The 14,737-nt window shown below is 41.4% G+C and overlaps 1 protein-coding gene across 1 annotated transcript in view; it reads right to left on the bottom strand.

Moving 5' to 3' along the window:
* Window positions 1–14,398, bottom strand: part of DNTT (DNA nucleotidylexotransferase) — a 136,617-nt gene extending 122,219 nt beyond the window's left edge. Inside the window, exons 1-3 of the mRNA XM_044420036.1 lie at window positions 14,196–14,398; window positions 8,141–8,316; window positions 584–604 (exon numbers count right to left, since the gene is read on the bottom strand). Of these exons, the coding sequence (XP_044275971.1) occupies window positions 584–604; window positions 8,141–8,316; window positions 14,196–14,398 (400 nt within the window). The remainder of the gene's footprint in view (window positions 1–583; window positions 605–8,140; window positions 8,317–14,195) is intronic.
* Between the last annotated feature and the right edge of the window lie 339 nt (window positions 14,399–14,737).

The raw sequence follows: 14,737 nt of genomic DNA, 5'->3' as shown, positions 1-14,737 counted from the left end.
TGGCACCACACCCTAAGCCAGTCGTTCACCTCGGAGGCCCTCCTGTCCCTTCCTGACCCAAATCCCCAGACAGGTAAGATTGACAAGAAGGCCACTTGGGCCTTCAGCTCCCTGAGTTTCTTCCCCAAGGCCTCAAAGTCCCTGGTGGTCCCAACCACACCCTGCCTGGCCACATCGTTTGTGCCCACATGGATCACCAGGAGCGGCTGGAGACCCCCGGAGTGAACAAGACGCTCCACTCTGTCCTTCACATGCCGGATGCGTGCGCCCAGCAGGCAGCAAACCTCCCTTGTCTCCCGGTTGGGGCGGCCCTCAGCAGGGATTCCCCAACAACAATCACCCGCCACCGTACCTTCCCGGTGCTGGTGGGCGGCCGTGGCCTGGCCCTCGCCTCTCCTGCAGTGGCCCCCTTGCCGCCTGACGTCTCAGGCTGGGGGTCCTGCTGGTCCCCCAAGGCCTCATCAGCCCCAGCCTCCCCAAGTGGAGAGAACCTGTTTCCCAGCTCCAGATTGGTGCCAGGAGAAGGAGGAGGCCGTGCTGGCCTCCTCCTCCTGTGGGTGACATGCCTCCATGTCTCCCCGGCTGCTCCTCCCGTGGTCTCTCCCTCAACCCTCTGTCCAGAGGGGGCTGCTCCGGGGGGGGGGGCTGGAGAGCTCTCTCGGCCCTCAGGCACCTCACCTCCTCTTCTAGCAGGGTCACCAGCTTGCACCGAGGGCAAGTGTATCCCTGCCTCTCCTGAGGGAGAAGGGCGAACATGTTGCAGCTGTCGCAGCAAACAGCAACCCCCGTGACTCCCGCCAAGGCCATCTCCTGGTCTGCCATCGGTATCCCTTCCGAGACCTTACCTTGGTCCCCTGCCTTGTTTGTGCTGCAGTTTCTCTCACTCGCCCAGTTCTCCCAGATGAAAACCCACTCGCACACACACACAAGGATAAAATAAATTTAAAATGGAAGAAAAACATAGCACAGCACAAACAAAACAAACAAACAATCAAACCTCTGTGTCTCAGGGAAGGGAGTCTCCGAACAGCCCGGGCCGCAGCCAAGGGACGCAGACGAGGGACGACGCCCCACCCCTCTGCTTCCTCCTGGCCGCTCTAGCCTCTCTGGCCCCGCCCCCTTCCTCTCTGCTGCTCCTGGCCCTCTGCTCCGCTGCCCAGCTCCTACCTTGCCTTCGCCAGTCCTCTGGCCACTCAGCGCCCTCTCCCAGCCTGTGCCTCTGCTGCTCTGCCAAGAGGCCAGAGTCATTTTGGCCTACAACTCCTATCAGCCCTCATCACTAGCTGTGCAGGCTGAGACCAAAACATCTGGCAGGCCACAATTTGCTCACTTCTCCTTAAAGCCCTAAATATTTGGGACTATGTTATTTAGACCATTTTCATATCCACCTGCCTGCATTTGAGATAAGTGGCTGCAATCCTATTCATGTGCCAGCGTTTATGTACAATGAGACTGGAAAGCACGGAAGAGTAGGAATAGGCCTGTGAATTTATGACCACCTGGAGTCATTCCTGCAGGATCCTTGCACCCTTTATCTTCAGTGGCTTCTCTTAGGGGTTTAACTGAGCAGTTTAGTGGAATTTGTTTTAGGTTGTTATTAATCTTCATGGGTTTTTGAGCATGGTTTTTAAAAGATATTGCTAGTTGTCCATTCTGATTTTAACTGGTTTTTTGTTTATTTTTTGTTTTGGTGCATTGCTATTGTTTTTGAAAGCCATTCTGAGAAGAGTTTTACCTTTAAAAATGATGTATAAAGAAAAGAAAAACTAAATTGGCTCATATTCTGGATGAATCAAATTTTAGGATTCTGTTATTATGTCTCCATTAAATATTACCTTCCCCATTTTATTTAATCTTGTTTTATGCCCATCATGTTATCATTTATGGTCAAGGATTTATTGGTGCTGAGTGTAGACAATCCTAATAGAATAAAAATATTTGTTGTTTTAATGTGTAATTTGTGGCTTTTTAATAGTGTGTAAATTGTGCCACCTGAGATAATGGCCTTATCCTGGTTAATTGTCTCATCAGCACATTGCAGCTTTCTCTCACCTCCTGCATAGGCCTGGCCTTTCCTTATCTCACCAGGTTCCCTGCAGTGGGAGAGTCCACACTCTACCCAAGTCCATTTTGTCACTGATCCTTGTCTTAAATTAGCTGATCATAGTAAAGCAAATTTCTAGTTCATGTTGCTTCAATTAAATTACAACAAAATTAATTTGAAAACCCTTAAAAACCAATTAACCTTTATTTCAACTCTTTCTTATTCCTAGAGACAGCAGAAAATCTACACAAAGATCTTTCTTGTGGCAAAACATTATAGGCTGATTTAAACATACCAAAAATAAGGTCTTTTCTATCCTATGTACTCTTTCTGTGACTTTATTTCATTAAAATGCATATTGTTTTTATATACATCTTGATTATACAAAGTTCATTTGCAATTAGATGCTAATTATCCTACTTGTATAGCATTAACTAGGGTTGTTTTTACACAAGGCATTTACAGCATGAAGTATTTGAACCTCAAGTCATAAAGGAGTATGTTGCAGCAGATTTCCTTGCGATACTACTTGTGTTCTTCAGGAATTATCTGTCTAACACAAATGAAGGAAATCATGTGGCTGATCCATAAGCAGCTATCAGAGAGAATCCAGGAGTTAAGATGAGCAGTCAGGGGGCAGAGTTGAGGAACACACCAAACTTACAAGAGCCAAGGAGGGGACAGGAGTCAGAACCAGCCAGATCATTATTCCTTGGACAGGGTGCGACAACCAACAGGCAACTTGGATAGAGTTTTCTGTCTAAGAATGCTCAAAGGCCAACTGCCTAGTGCATGCACATGGGGCCAGTCCATAAGAACATAAGAGACCTGCTGGATCTGACCTATCTAGTCCATCATTCTGTGCACACAGCAGCCAACCAGATGCCTATGGAAAGCCTACTGGAAGGACACAAGGGCAACCACAACTCCTATTTGTGCTTTCTGCTGCCAGTATTCAGAGCATCCTGCCTCTGATAATGGAGGTAAGACCTCCTTTCAAGACTAAAGAAGCCTGAAAATGCTGCCCTGCCCTGGAAGATGCTCTAAACTGCAGCGCTGGTGGGTTAACATATGGGAGCAGCTGCACAAAAAGCTGAGGGCTCATCTATCTAATCCTAGTAGTTGCCGATTCTGTACTTCATAAAGCAAACAAATTTACATGGAAGAAAAATGGAGTGATCATAACTGTTCAATGCACTCATCTCAATGTTTCAAAGCATATACCATATTGCTATAATCAGGGCTTTTTTTGTCATAGAACGCACTGGAACAGCGTTCTGGCACCTTTTTTTCCAACGGATTTTACGAAGTGATTTTGAATCGCCTGTTGGGCGTAGCAGGTCAGCGGCAAAAGTCATTAACATAGTGCCTGCGGGCTGCTTGTGTGTCCACGCTGATAGTGAGGGCGCTGCTTGGCTTGGGACGCTGCTTGGCTTGGGATCGGTCGTGTGGTCGCGCGCTGAGTGCTTACTGCCAGCAGCAACCATTATGTTTATGTGTGTGGAGAGTGACTGACTACGTGCAAAAGGTAAATAAGTTTACTATGAACATTTGCCTTAAATACAATAAATTAAATTTATGTTAAGAACTGATTTTTTTTTAATAAAAGATTAACAAGACGTGAGTTCTGGCACCTTTTTTTTTTTAACAAAAAAAGCACTGGCGATAATGCTACACCAAACACTATCTGCTGTAGTGTGATGAGGTCTCAGGCAGTGGTTTGCTATGGTACCATCATATCTCAGGGTAGCACGGTAGCAAGAAGAAGGCTTTTTGTGACTGGCTAAGAAAGAGAAGGAAGGGGCAGAGGGACCTGGGCAAAGAATAGTGAAAGAAGCAAGAGCTTTGGAGAAGAGAGTATAATGGGAGTCTAAGAGGAAGAGTGGTGAAGGTGAGGGTGAGAGAGAGAGAAGACCTAGATACTATTAAACTGGCTAGGTATTACTACATGACATACCACAAAACTCATGTGTGGTGGAGAGAAAATTAATTCAGATCCTAAAGCCAGAAAGAAATAGTATGTATGGTCAAGGACTGAAGATACAGCTAAATCAAAATAATGAACAAAATATTTGACTTCCAGTCTGCAGTATGTTTTTGTTTTAATCTATGTAAAGCCGTTGAGCGAGATTGTGGACTTTAATCTGAACTAGTGAGTTAATATATGCAATGTACTTAATTAATATGAAGATATAATTTTCCATAATATACACATCTCATTACCAGTTTCTGCATTTCATGATCCATTTCTGACATTGCTACTTGAATTTATACCTTTTTCACACACATGCAATATCAAATGTATTCAAATGAACATATTTTAGCAACATTATTGCTTTGCAGAATTAGAAATAATTTATTGTTTAAATCTTTCCTTCAAAACCAGCAGCAAAATAATTTATTGTTTAAATCTTTCCTTCAAAACCAGCAGCAACATTTGCTATATAAAACAAAATGTATAACATTTTGAACTGGAGAAAATTAGCTCCACCTGGTGGGTTTTTTTTATTTTTATCACTCAGTGCTAGCTCAACAGTTTAGATCAGGGTGGGCAGACAGTAAATATGGATCTCTGGCTGATCTGCAATAGAATGGCAAGAAATTTCAACTCACAGCTGTTTAACAGTAGCAACAACCAAATGATTTATCCCACCTAAATTAGGCCAAGGAAATGAAGAAAGCTTGGGGAAATCAGGAGTGGACTTTTGTATAGAAGGCTTCTGAGCTAAGTTCACCTGTTGCTGAGAACACATTCCCAGGTTCAAGAACGTACTCAAAGGCACCCTGGTTCCTAATTCTAGGTGTATATATTTTGCATTGGCCATTGCTTGATGGCTCTTGGAGTTCTAGTAGAAGCAAACAAAATAGTCCAAACATCTCTGAAGTCTGCCTGCCGATGGGTTAAATTACTATTTTGTGCACAACTGCAGGATCATTTGAAATTGAATAGGAATTTAATTTTAATTAAATTAAATTAATTTCAATTAATTTTAATAAGTATCCATAAGCTGTGCTGAATGTGCAATACCTTAAGAGAACGAAGTCATCACAGCTAATCTGTATTATATTTTTGTCAGTGCAAATTATACAGACTAAAATCTCAGCATGGTGTTTACATTACTAGTAATAATAGATATGTATTCTAGATCAATTTCCATTCCCTGATTCCGCACACATGAAAGCTAACTCAGTAGGAACACTGCAGCATCTTATATCTCCACTTTTAGCTATTCACTGTCTGTGAACGAAAGCACTGAACGGAAAGCAAAGTCAGAGGGCTGCTAGCCCTACCAACCAAAAGACAATGATCTTGTTTGGATGTAACAGCTGCCTCCCTCAGCAAATCATGGATTAATCAACTCATTAACTGTGGAGATGAGCTGCACATGGTAGGCATGGTAGACGGAGCTGGGGGTGGGGGTCAGACTAGATGGCCTGGGAAACCCCTTCTGACTCGCTTTCTTTCTTTATTTCAATGTTTCTTGTTTCCATTAATAGCCTTTGAATGCACAAGAAAATGTATTGCGTTGCTTTGCTTTGCTTTGCTTTCAGTGGTGTCACAGAAGCAGCCTTGAAATGCAGCATCTCAGGGTTGTTCATAGAAACAGAAAGTGACTTGGACATGACTCAGATGAAGTGTACATCTCCACAATTTGCAGGTTAACTGCAGTTCACAGCTGGAGGTTCTTTCGGTGTAACTCACTTCTGGATTGCATATAAATGCATATCAAATCACATTCTCTCTCATGTTTAGGTTTGTCTTCTACATTTTTCATGCATTTATACCTATTCAAGCTTCCCGTGCTCTTTTTTCCCCTCCTTCATTTTAAACTAGAAAAAGGTCCCCCAATCTCTCCCTCCTCCCCCCCAGTGTGTGTGTGTGTGCCCATACACGTGCTTGTGAGTTTTCCTCTTTTTATGTATAGCGTCATTAGCTTATCATAAAATATGGCTGTTTTAAATGAATTTACTGCTGGTATGCAATTTACTTATTTCACACACTTATGAAGACCATGTAACACTCAGAGTTGTCAAGCAGAGAAATATGATTTCACCCCATAGTTAAGATAAATTATGGAATTAAATGTATTTATTTTTTCTCAACATGCTCAGAACACATACTTAATTTTTAGCTTTTTGTTTCAAATAATAAGCAATAGGATCAATATGGAAAGGGAAGTTCAACTATATACCATGAAGTAAGGTTGGGCTCACTCCCTCGCCACTACCCTTCACGTAGAAGGCACTACATGCTTAAATCAAGGAGGCCTTGGCCTGTAAGTGGAACTGTGGGTCAGGCGCATTTTTATTCCATAAGAGGTTTTTTAATTATATTGTAATGTGCTTCATTTTTAATCTATTTTAAATAATTTTTGAAGGCTGACTTAAGTGCCCTTTTTTGAGGAAATGGCAGGGTATAAATCAAATAATTTAATCAAATCCTGTACATATTTAGACAGAACACCAGACAATGCTAGGAGTTGTAGGACTAGTTTGTTATCTGAGCATACCTGTAAATACATCTTAATCATATAACTTATATGCTAAGTTGTTTTCCATATGCTGACTTCATACATCATACTGCCAATATGAGATGTTAACCCTGACTGCATGGAAACATGGATCCTCATTTTGCATCAGCTGTAAAGTTCAACATGGGGTACCAAATATATGTCAAAATTAATAGCACAAAGGTGTTGGATAGTCCGACGCTCATAGAATCATAGAATAGTACAGTTAGATGGGGCCATGAAGGCCATTGGGTCCAACCCCCTGCTGTTGCAGGACACCCATCTAACTTAAAAAGAGTCAGATTATAAGTTGCTTGATGGCACTTTCTTCTTAAAAACGTGGAAGAGTTACTCAGTGGGCTCTAGGAAATCATTCCACATTATTAGGAATGACTGAAGATCAGTGTTCTATGCAGTAATACACATGAACATAAATGCTCTCATGGATCAGGCCAGAGTGCTACTGAGTCCAGGTTGGCTTCCTGCATCCCCATGGTGGCCAGGTTGATCCTGATGGGAAAGCCATATGCAAGACAATAGCTCATTCCCACTGTTCTTCCCCAGCAATCAGCACTCAGAGGCATCCATGTCCCTGCCACACCGAGAAGCTGGCATCCACGTGAACAGATTGTCAGAAGTGGACATCAAGAACATTATGGTGCCAGGCAGGGGTGGAGAAGAGAAAGTGAGCCAACATTGTTAGGGCTCCCTGTAGTGTAGCATTTCCCAACCTGGTCCTCTCAGGATCTTTTGGATTACAACTCCCTGCCTTCCTGACCATTGGCTATGCTGGCTGATGAGTCTCGAAGTGGAAGCCCCAACTATCTAGAGGGCACCAGGTTGAGGAAGCTTTTCAAGTGGGCAGGAAATGATGCTACTTGGCAGAGGAAGATCATGTGAGTCACTGATGATAATGGCCAGTTCTATATCTACTTCATATTGTTACAGAACTTTCATACAAAAGGCAATTATCCTAGAATCATTTTGGGCAGTGTATTTTAGGTAGAGCAAATGTGGCTGTGATATTTAACACGTATTTATATTTAATGGAATGCACTCCCTGAAGAGGTGCGCCTGGCGCAGAGTTTATATTCTTTTCAGTGCCAGGTTAAAACCTTTTTATTTAATTGCTATTTTAAAAATTAATATTTTATTGTTAACAGCCGCTTTTTGTTTTTTGTTTTTATATAATTTTATGGAATTTGTTATTGTTTTATTGTTTTAATTGTACATTTGTGAGCCGTCCTGAGATGCCGAGGCATGTGGTGCCAGGAAATAAAAGTTTTAAATAAATATTTAAATTTGATATTTATATTTATAGTTGTATAGTTATACAACTATAATCTGGTTGTATCCAGATTTAGTCATAGCTAGATTAAACCCACTGAAGTCAATGGGACTAAAGGCTGTCATTGCTAAATTACATTCCATTGATTGCAATGGATACATAAATATGCCTAAATTTGGTTCCAACCAGGTTAGTATAAAGCAATAGTAAGCCATCTGAGTTAACCATTTATTAATCAAGGACTGAACTTTCCAAAACATTGCCCAATCTATTGGTTCCCCACTGAGTGCACCTGACTTACAAACAGCTGATATTTCTCTGAATCCACTGGCCTTCCTGCCTCCATGCAAGCTGTCAGCCAAGCAATGTCCAGGATCCTGAATCTCGAACCATCCTCCACCTGGTGTATCTGCAGCCATCTCATGATTTCAGTGAAAGAATTATTCTCAGCCACAATGTGGGTGACAGAATCACTAGAGAAACAAACACAAAGACAAGAGTTTATTTCCCTCCTGAGTTTGTCATGGCAGACTGGAAATTGCCATACGCACTGTGGAAGTTGAAGGTGATTTGATATCCCTGTGCTTCAAAGGCGTTTCCCTATTGAATTTACAGCATTCTCTGACACTCGGGCTCAGTGTCAATTAATATCCTTGAGACATGTATTCTTATACACCGCTGGCCTGAAGCGTGGAAAGCAGTTGGCTTGCCCACATGCTATTGTAATGAAGAGCCTCTTTAATATTACCTGACAGCCTTGGAAAGAAAAAGTATGCATGTTCAATGACTGAGAACTTCCTAATACTCAGGAATTTATTGAATTAAACTTGTTAAAGCAATGCCACCACTAATATTGTCCAGTAAAACTTCTGTTCTCAAGAGTCAGTTTTTTGCATACAGAAAATGGGGAAAAGGTACGTGAAATAAACTCTTTAAATTAGGCATTGTGTTGAACAACTGCAACCTTCATTTTCAATATACCAGACCGCTGCAAGGTTGATATTCAGGTTTAGGCGATTTGGCTACTATAAAAATTAGTGTAAAAAAATAAAGTCAACTGTGGGCTACTCAAGACACATCCCAGAGCTGTTGTTAAATTACTGTTCAAATGGGATAGCACATTATAATAGATACTTGCTTGGCATATGAACAGTCATGGCTTTTTTTGTCATAGAACACATCAGAACGGCATTCCAGCACCTTTTTTTCAATGGATTTTACAAAGTGATGTTGGCGTAGCAGATTAGCAGCAAACATCATTAACATAGTGCCTGCAGGCTGCTATTGTGTCTTCGATCTGCTATCTGATAGTGAGAGATAGCTGCTTGGGACGCTGCTCTGCTGCTCGGCTTGGGATTGGTGTGTGTGCTAACTGCCGGCGGCAGTTCTGGAACCACTGTGAACAGTACATAATAAAATAGACTATTAACCCCCAAAACACAACCTGTATACAAGATCATCCTTAAGTGTAGTGACATAAGCTGTAACTTGCCACTACAGCTAGACTATCTGCCATGCCTAGTAAATGCTGGGATGTGTTGCAGGGTGGAGCGGCAGCCATTGCTGTTGTATCAGGCAGCTTATTACAATTTGAAAACAAAAAATTTAACAGAATGCCACACAGCCAAGATGGATGAAGTTAACCATTTCCTTAAAATACTAGTGACCGAGTTGGCACAAATAGATTTTGCAGACTGCCCTTGCTGGAGAAATGTCCCCTTCACAGAATAAATTAATCCTTAATGTACTGAAGGTAAATTATCATGGGTTTATATAGCGAATCTGCTATGTTGCATATCAATCCCACCAGTGGATTACCAAAATATTAAACTTGGAATACTAGCTTTGAAAATCTACTAGTCTACCAGCATATCACAGAAGGGTGCTGCAGACAATGGAAGGGTTAGGTTCCCTTTAATTAAACCACTGTGCTCTGCCTTGTTTTCTTTTTAAAAAAAATCAGTTAGAGATGTTTAACTTCTGCTTCCTGTGGTTTATATTCCTTTATATAAAATGTGCATATTTAATGTATTTGTATAATGCTGAAGATCTGGGAACTTTGCCATTTCTGTACTCACAATAGCAGTTTAGCCAACATGCCCCCAGTTTCCTGTGATAGTTCTACAGCTGCATCATATTCTTGGCAGCAAATGTAAGAAATGAAGAATTTCCACAGATATTGTTGACAGTTATTTTAAAAATCGACAGTTAAATGGTCCTGGTTGAAGACGATTCAAAATAGATGCCAGAAAAGTAAGGTGAATATATGAAACATATTGACAAGATAGCTTTTCTCCTTAATTACCCTGCTCCAAACTAGCATACACCATCATGGACACATACACAGAAACTATAGATTAATATATATCAGAGGGTTCCTATCTACTAAGCTCCATTGGAGTTACTTGGACATGTTATAGTGTGGAAAACAAAATGTACAAAGGGTGTGTTTAAATAATTACATACCCAAATCACTGAGCTAAATGGCAGACAACTGCAATATGGATGAAAAGGAATTATCTTACATGAGATTTGCTTCATTTAATGCTAGCAAAATATCCATGAGAAGTATGAAAGAAGTCTGTGGAATAAAATATTCTATATTAGGAAGACTTCTGCACAAACTGTCCACTACCTTTGGTGATCTGCATATCTGTAGTAGGAACCAAGTTGGAACTGGGGCTGAGTTAGTTTGTTGAGCCAGTTCAGTATTTACACTGGGTGGAAGCAGGTCCCCAGGGTTCCAGTAGGAGGCCTTTACAGGTTCTACCCTTGGAGATGCCCAAGAGTAGACCTGGGACCTTCTGCATGCAAAACTAAACTTTGATTACTGAGTTTCAGACCCTCCAGTTACTTTGACCCAATGAATTTAGTGGGAGCCATCAAGAAACATGTCAGTCCCCACCATCACCTTTTGGGCCAGTGGGCACATTTGGACTTTTGAGATAGAATTCTGTGGGCATTTTCACAAAATGGCTGCCATGGAAGGAGCTTGCTCATTCACAAAATGGTTACCAGGGCAGGCATGTCAAATCCCCTAAGACTTATTTCCCAGAAGACAAACTGGTGAGAGAAAAGTAACCTGTCCAAGTGTGAAGCAGAATGTGGCCGGAACTCCAAAATACAAAAACATTGTTTTGAACCAAGATAAAGAGGATAGTGGAGGATGGCTGCACTGTCGAGGGTAATTATGCTACCCCCCCCCCCAGCATGCTACCAGCACATGTTGTGAGAAAGAAAAGATAACATTGTGCAAAAAGTGCCTCAGATTCTTGTGACCACCAGTCCAATAGCTAGGCACATAAACAGGGCCTCTGAAGTTAATCTCAGACCCAAGGAAGTTCATACAAATGAAGATGCTCCTTCAAATAAAACTTTTGAAGAAACTTTTTGGCAATGGAAAATGTCCAATATCTCATGCACCTCTCCATAAGTAACAGGAAAGGTGTGCAAGGGCATTTAATCACAAGGAGAGGTCCAGTCTTAAAAGAGATTTGCTTAGTGGCTCCCAGATTTTGTATCAAACTTAGGAACAGATTTAATTTTCTCTGACAGGTTCAACAGTGCACATTATGAAAGCTCCTCATAGAAGCTTTCCTGAAATAGGGTAACATGCAACCACATTGGTATATTAAGATGACAGAGTGTTTTTTTCAACACATTTTAATAAGACTCTCCAAATTAAGAAGGCTTGTTTGCAGGAACAATATATTATGCACTGCTCTATATTTTCCTCCAACAGACATTATCTTGCTTTTAAAGCATAAGTGGGCATACTAAAGTTTTTGTGGATACAAGGAACATTCTAGTCCTCTTCCACTGTTTCCTTTAACCAAACCAGGCATGACACTATTTACGTAATTAGCAACAGCTAATGGCTGGTGCTGGGGGTGGAGGGGGTAAAGGTAAATAACAGGTCAAACTTGTATAGTGGGGGCCGAATACAGGTCAAAAGGCCTCCACCCTGACACTGCTCAGGCCTCTCACATGTCCTATTTGGGATTGATATGGATGGCACTTTGATCCCAATGCAAGTAGCGGGTTAAGAACACAAGAAAAGTCATGCTGAATCAGACTAAAGGCCTATCTAGCACTCTTCTGACACTGGCCATGAAAAATGCCCATATGAAACGCATAAGCAATGGCACCAAAGGGTTGGACTACAAAATATTGGCCCCAGCCTCCATGGTCCAAGAGGGCCCTTCAAATGACTCCAGAAACAAGCAGCAGGACCAAGTCTGATGTCCTGCTTTGGCCAGCCAAGGCTGCTGCCACATGCCTTTTGAATCTCAGTGTTTTCCCAAATGTGAGAATGGCAGCAAACTAACTCATCAGTTTACTACCTTTAGGGGTATGTAGCCAATGGGGCCAATGGAGTATTGAAAGGCCAGTCCTGCATAGCACAAATAGCAGTTCACAGCAAAACAGCCAGTGTGCTGGGCCCACTGCGAAGGAATCTTGTCATTTCTAGCAGCACCGCTTCCAACAAGAAGGACGTAAGGGATATAGCATCATTCCACCCATATCCCCAAATAACTGGCACTGAGAAATACAGACATTCCAATATAGAATGTAATGTATAGCCATCATGGCCAGTAGCCATTGATAGCTTTATCCTCTGAAAGTACTGTAGTTTAAGAAGGATATTGAGAAAGCAGCAGGTCCAGAGGACAAGGTATGAAAAAGACTGACAAGGAGACCAGATCCTATGAGGAAAGGTTGAGTCGAGTGCATATAGTCTGGAATAGTGACAATGAAGAATAGAATAGCCATATTTGGAATAGCTATCACAGAGGACGGCTCTTCCATTGCTCCAGGTGCTAGACCCAAAACAATAGGTTGAAATTACAAGACAAGGGATTTTGCATAAGTGTTAGAACAACCTTCCTAATGGCACAAAGAGTTCAACAGTAGAAGAGATGGTCTCAAAGGATGGTGGGCTTTACTTGACTAGACATACTGCATTTCTGGTCATGTATTCACCAAGAGCGTAGTGGAACTTGGGAGGTCTGGGTTCTCTAGTCTACACTCAGCTGTGAAGCTAGGCTTCTCTACACTCAGCTAGGTGACTTTGGCCCAGTCACTGAATCTCAGCCCAACAAACTGCCTTGTGAGGATAAAAATGGAAAGGAGGACACTCTTGTAAGCTGCCTTGGGTCTCACAAGTGGGTTGCATTTCTAGGATACCTATGCTTCCTTGGGTTACTTGCACATCTAATGTAAGGATGAAGATGAAGGTGTTATGAGGTCATGGACAGATGCAGTCATAGATAGACTGGGTTCCTCTGTGGTCCTTCCATCTTTTTGATTCTTTGGTGCTGGAGATGTAACCTAAAACAATTAAACTCCTCCCCACATTTGGATTCCAATCTGGATTGATTTCCCCTGTCATTATTATTTAGGCTGCACCAAGGAAAATGAGCATGAGAACAGGATCTTTCTACCAGTCTTACCAAAAGACTCATTTTTCCCCTTTCTCTCTCCTTTCATTTTTGCTTATATGCCTTTTTTATTATTATTTGTAAATCTGCAGGCAGGGACTTTTTTGTTTTACTGAATATATGAAAGCTGTTCTGGGAGACTGTTTGTCTGAGAAGCTGGATTATTAAACAAACAAACAAGCAAGCAAGCAAACCAACAAAAAAGTTAATAGTTAATTAAAAATAACTATTTGTGAAATTGTGTGAAAGGTATCACATCACACTGAGTTCTTTTTTGGGCAGCTCCATCCATGCATCCCTTTGCACTTCTCCACTGAAGTAATTAGGACAATTCACTCACAAAGGACTTAACTTTAGAGTATCTGTGGAGTTTTGAACTGAAGCATTGAAACCAGGGATACTGCAAAATTCATAGAAATGCCATTACACTGAAAACTAGAAACCCATTTGATTCTCCAAAGAGATCTGTAACATGAGGCACTGCGGTTCTTTGCAGCAGACAAGAATAGTAACCTAAAGATATATGCAGAATGCATTTCCATTTAACTGAATAGAATATTTAATGGACTACTCATCTCTTTGAAGATCTATAAGCATAATAACAAAGAACTAAAACACTAACTCAAGTTTCACATAAACAAATGTTGCCAAAGAGCAATTTATTCCTAGGCCTGGGTTGTTATTCAAATCAAATCTCATTTTTCATTATTAACATGTTTCCAACTTTTTGAAGTGTAGAAAATATCTTGCGCCACCTAGAGAATATCTGTCAGAACCTTCTAGCACTCTCAAACTGTGGCCTTATATATACTTAGCTGGCCATACTTCTGAGTGGACAGCCACACAATTACCTAAGTTTTTACCTTCTGACTCTGAACACAAAGAATCTACTATGTGATTCTTTTTTGTACCTTAGCTCATTTTCTATCCTGAAGCCTTTTCGTCTTGCTAGATCCATCAGGAACTTTCTCCTGGTCATTCCCATTTTCCTCTCCACAATAAAAATGATGATGTCATTGAAGTGTATAGGGTAGCTGTTCAGAAGAGATGGAGGCTTCATCCTTTTCTGTCGTTTCCGCCTGGGAATTAGGTCTGCAGTTCTGATCTCATTCATGACACAAGTGTGCACTTTCTCTTCTTTGCTGAAACCTAAGTCTCACTCAGGAAAATATATGCTTTTAGTCAGTCTGTCTGCTTTTGATGTCACCATGCAGTGATGTCATCTTGGTCTTTTCTCCTTCCAAAGTCACAAACAGCTAATTGTGTCTAATGTGTATTCATGAGTCATTTTTCAGATCCCTGAGTCAAAAAACAGAACAGGCAACATGCTTCTCACTTCCAGTTCTGTTTGAGAAATAGCTAAGAACATAGTTAAGTAACTTCAGGACAAAACAAGACTGCAATTGATTAGCATCCCTCTTTTGTGCTTTTCCTACAGTTGCTGACTACTCCC

The sequence above is a fragment of the Varanus komodoensis genome, unplaced genomic scaffold (assembly GCF_004798865.1).
Source record: "Varanus komodoensis strain SLA01 unplaced genomic scaffold, ASM479886v1 scaffold11, whole genome shotgun sequence".
Classification (NCBI taxonomy): domain Eukaryota; kingdom Metazoa; phylum Chordata; class Lepidosauria; order Squamata; family Varanidae; genus Varanus; species Varanus komodoensis.
The sequence above is the reverse complement of the archived record's forward strand: the minus strand, read 5'-3'. Positions and strand labels throughout refer to the sequence as shown.